At 37.9% G+C, this 4354-nt stretch overlaps 1 protein-coding gene across 1 annotated transcript in view; it reads right to left on the minus strand.

Moving 5' to 3' along the window:
* Window positions 1-1589: 1589 nt before the first annotated feature.
* The window catches only part of hnrnpub (heterogeneous nuclear ribonucleoprotein Ub), a 15533-nt gene continuing 12768 nt past the window's right edge, over window positions 1590-4354 (minus strand). Inside the window, exons 8-9 of the mRNA XM_017302127.1 lie at window positions 4160-4321; window positions 1590-2355 (exon numbers count right to left, since the gene is read on the minus strand). Of these exons, the coding sequence (XP_017157616.1) occupies window positions 2305-2355; window positions 4160-4321 (213 nt within the window). The 3' untranslated portion in view covers window positions 1590-2304. The remainder of the gene's footprint in view (window positions 2356-4159; window positions 4322-4354) is intronic.

Consider the following 4354-nt stretch of genomic DNA (forward strand, 5'->3'; position numbering starts at 1 on the left):
TTGTTAGGATTCATTAGAAAATTGGATCGGAGTGGTGGGAATTTTTTCCAACAGCAATCGAGCATTGAAAGCTCTCAAGAGGAACAGTATTGAACCAAATCCGTTTATTCCAGTGTCTTTTTCCATAAGACAAAAAAAAAGAAGACAATTTTAAGTTTATAACTCAAAATACAACCATTAAATGTAAAGGAACACATTTCGAAATGTCTCAAAATGTTGGTTTAGTAGTGAAAAATCAGTAACAATAATAAAATCAAAAAGTCAGTTTTTTTTCTCCCAACGTCAAGCTGTTAATTCAAATTTTGCATTCTGCTCCATATATGCAACCTGTAAAAACTCTCCAGGCATTTACACTCAAGTTGGAGGGATGACCTTTAATTATTACAGTGTTAACATTCATGCATGACTAAAACAATCAGAGAAAACAAACAGCCGGAAACCACTGGATTAGTCCGGGCCAATTTGACAGCATGTCCAAGCTGGGAGGGGATGAAAACAAAGAGATGTTGAGTGTGAGGACAGTATGAGCTGGTTAGGTATGGAGAGGGGGAGCTGCCCTTATTGCCAGGCCACAGGGTCACCAACATGAACGGGTTTAAGCGCTCACCAACTGTTGGTGATGCTGTTGAGCCCTTTAGATTTGCTGGTGAATCTGAACTGGAATCAAAAAAAAAGAAAAAGGAAAATGTGTGAACTTGCGATTATTTGTGCTTCAGTGCTCGCTGTGTCTCAGAGGACTACTGCAGTAACGGAGCAGCTGATGGAACCGAGAAAAGATCCTGAGAATGAGGTGGAGTCTATGAAGGAGGGTCAGGGCCATTGTAGATAGAAAAAAAAAAAAAAAAAATCATGGTAAATCTCTGGGGGAAGAAAAGAGAACCTTCCAAGAACAAACATGGAAATTCCAGAGCTTGAAAAGTCAAAAATTTGCTAGAAAAAAATAAATAAATTTGAGTTAAAGTAAAAAATTCCAGGTGACACATTCAAATTGAGATGAATCTCAAGTTTTCTAGAAGAAAAAAAAATGCAAGTTCAGGTTTTAAAAGTAAAAATCTTTTTCCTACAAAATGTCTGAGATTAATCAACATTTCAGTTTCAAGCTAATTTTCAAACTCAGAAATTTCATTTTCTAGAAAATGTAACTTTTCAATCTCACATTTTCTAGAAAAAAAGGTTAAACTTTCCTAGCAAATTTCTCAGATCTCCTAATTTCCGAGTTTCAAGCAAATTCTCAAAATCAGAAATTTCCTTGTTTTTTCTAGGAAAGTCTTAAGACTTATCAATGTTTTAGATGTAAAAAAAAAGAAAAAGGTTTTTGGTAGAAATGTATTTTTCTCCCATCTATAACGGCCCCAACAAGCCATCGTAAGATTCAGTGCACACATACACACATAAAATATAATTTAAAAAGAAAAAGGCATAATGGAGTATAAAATGGCTTTGCTTTGTCCTGAAAACAGCTTAGCTGAAATACTTTTCCAAAATTTATTTACAGTGAGAGAACGGAAACATGCGACGCCAACGATGCGCTTTGTTTCTTCAAAGGTCATTTACTCACCTTTGACATAAATGAAAGCCATAAGCCGGGATGAATGTAAAAAAAAGCAAACAAGTAGTTTATTGTAGGTCTATGATATTACAAGTTTGATGGTGGGAACAAATAAAGAAAAAAAAAGTCATTAATCTACCATCGTCTGTTTAACTGTTGAACATTAAAGCACGGACATGAACAGTCTACCAATAGAAGCTGTCCTGCTTTCCTGTTTATGTCAATCATCACATTTCTTATAGTCTGACAAGCTACAGAGAAAAACAAATATTTACAATTTGTAATAAAAAAAAGCAAATCAAAGCAATCACAGCACAGATAAAATGCACAACCCTGAAGAACAAATGGGGAAAAAAAATAAATCAGAAATCGCCCCACTTCCGTTTCCTGTTCCTGATTTTACAAACTATTTTTTTAAAAGCATGTCATTTAAAAAGTGGTTGAACAGGGGGGGACTTTTTTTTTTAAATGTACAACAAGGGAAAAAAAAAAGTGTCTGAATGAGACAGAACCCACAATCAAATAGACTTTATAAAGCTCTGATTACGTTTTCTGCTTCCTGCTCTCCTCTGGTGGAATGTTCTGGATCCAGATCAAATCGCCTTGCGCCGTTTTGGAAGTCGGTGGGTTTTCGACCTTTAAAAGTGGGTTTTAGGGGAACAAAGTCATACAGTAAAGGGGGAGGGAGAGAGGGGATGTTCCGTGGCTAGTGGTGGGTTCTCAGTGTCAGCCACCAGTCCATAAGAACAACTGTCTTAGTAATATCCAGGCTGGTACTGCTGGCTCCAAGGTTTCTGGTTCCAGAACTGCAAAACAAAGTTTAGAGTTAAAACTGGACCAAGTCTAAAGAATGCTCCTTTCATTTCTGAAAAAAAAAGTTGCATTAAAAACACAAACGACAATGTATTTCACGTGATAAATTAGCACAAAGTAATTGTGAAGTGGAAGGAAACTATGTATTCCACTACCTTGATATCTCCATATAAAATGCAGAGCAATTCACTATATTAAGCTACATTTTCTCAGCTTTGATTGGTTTTGTGGTGCCCTGTTTCAAATGGGAGTATTATTCAGGAGCAGGATTTGTGTTTGCGACATTATGAATGCAGTTATAGCCATACAGTTACCTACAAAAGAAAGAAATAGATTGTTTTTTTTAATAATAATTTGTCATTACCACAATAGTACCACAAAAAATTGCAATATAATTTTGAGTCCATATTGCCCAGCCCTTTATAGACCCAATGGTTCTGTAGAGAGCAGAGGTTCAACTTTCAAACGTCAGAGCAGAAAGGGAATGGTTGAGATCCAAGAAAAGTCAAAGTTAAACTCTGWTCTGTCATATTGAAATTTGTTTATAAAATGTGATGGGATAAGTAAAGCTTTAAGGGAAATAAGTGCTTTATAGCAGCAGTTTCATTTGAACAGAACTCCAGCTGTACTAACATGATCAGACACTAGGGGGAGCACTGACTGCAGATTTATAACCTCACAGACTTTTTAGAGTTACCCTGACAGCTAGAAAAGACAAAGTCRTATTTCAAATGCAAATAAAGCAATACTATGAACATTGTTGTCTTCCTAATATAATGGGCTTTTAAGTTTTCATGGATTTCCAAAAGATCCTGAATTAAGAAGACGGTGRCTTGTAAATATYCGTCGCTACCAGTTAAAGCTAACGCCGCATGGGAACRAGTGAGCAGACCACAGCCAGACAGCCGAGCAACCAATCCACCTGAACACACTGCTGTAAACACCGTCCTATTTGAGCTCTTCACAAGAAGCGTGCAAAAGAAATAAAACAAAATAAGAGACCTTCAAGAACACAGTAGCACAACAACTTTGAACTGAACTTGAACTCTGACACCAGAGCTTCTCTACTGGTCAGAGTAGATCAGTAGAGGTCTACTCTACCATGGGGCTTGTTGTGCTTCCTCATGCTTCAGAAGCAAAAAGCCCAAACCATAACCTCCCCAGTTACTTGGTCTCTGACAATAACAACTATGAACACATATAATGAACTTGAAAATAAATACAAAATAACGTAAAAACATTGTAAATTAGAATGGATTAAAATGTTTAGATACTTAAATAGCACATTTTTACAAGAAAAATGTCCAAGAATACTGCCTACTAGCATAAGCTAAAGTTAATGTTAGCCATAAAGTTTGTATCTGTGTATGTACAATGAGGCGTACATCTTAAACCGTTCTCCACCTTACTACTTGTTGGGGCTTCAGATCGGTGTACAGCATTAATTGTTACCTTGGCCAAACCCTGTTAGCAGCTAGTGTAAAATGCCATTTTAAATAGGCTGGAAACGACTGAGCCGCTTTTCCCCGAATTCTGAAGCTGACATGCAAAGAGCCCATTCCGTCTTTGTCAATATGGTTTTCCGTTTGAAAAGTTTGTAACTATAGCAACAAAGTCACCARGTTGGCAGCAGAGTAACTAGTATCTATGCCTGAGGAGAAGTGACCTAGCAGGGTGGGATCACKGGATAAGATTGGATTTTTTGTTAAAAGTATCATCCGATCGCAGAATGAAGGCTGATTCATCGTTGCACCCCCTACTGGACACCTTTATGACGTCAAAGCTGGAAACACTGACCCCTTGCTGCCAGCTCTGGTTGAAGGCCTGAGCCTTGTCCATGCCGTTCCTGTTGCCAAAGCCCCCGCTGTTCCTGTTGTTGCCATAGTTGCTGTTCTTCTGCCCAAAGTTTCCACGGCCGCCTCCTCTCTGCTGGAACTGGAGAGACAGAGAACGAGCAAAACGTCAGCACATCTACAGCCGCCTCACGATAAC

This window comes from Poecilia reticulata, linkage group LG21 (assembly GCF_000633615.1).
Source record: "Poecilia reticulata strain Guanapo linkage group LG21, Guppy_female_1.0+MT, whole genome shotgun sequence".
Lineage (NCBI taxonomy): Eukaryota > Metazoa > Chordata > Actinopteri > Cyprinodontiformes > Poeciliidae > Poecilia > Poecilia reticulata.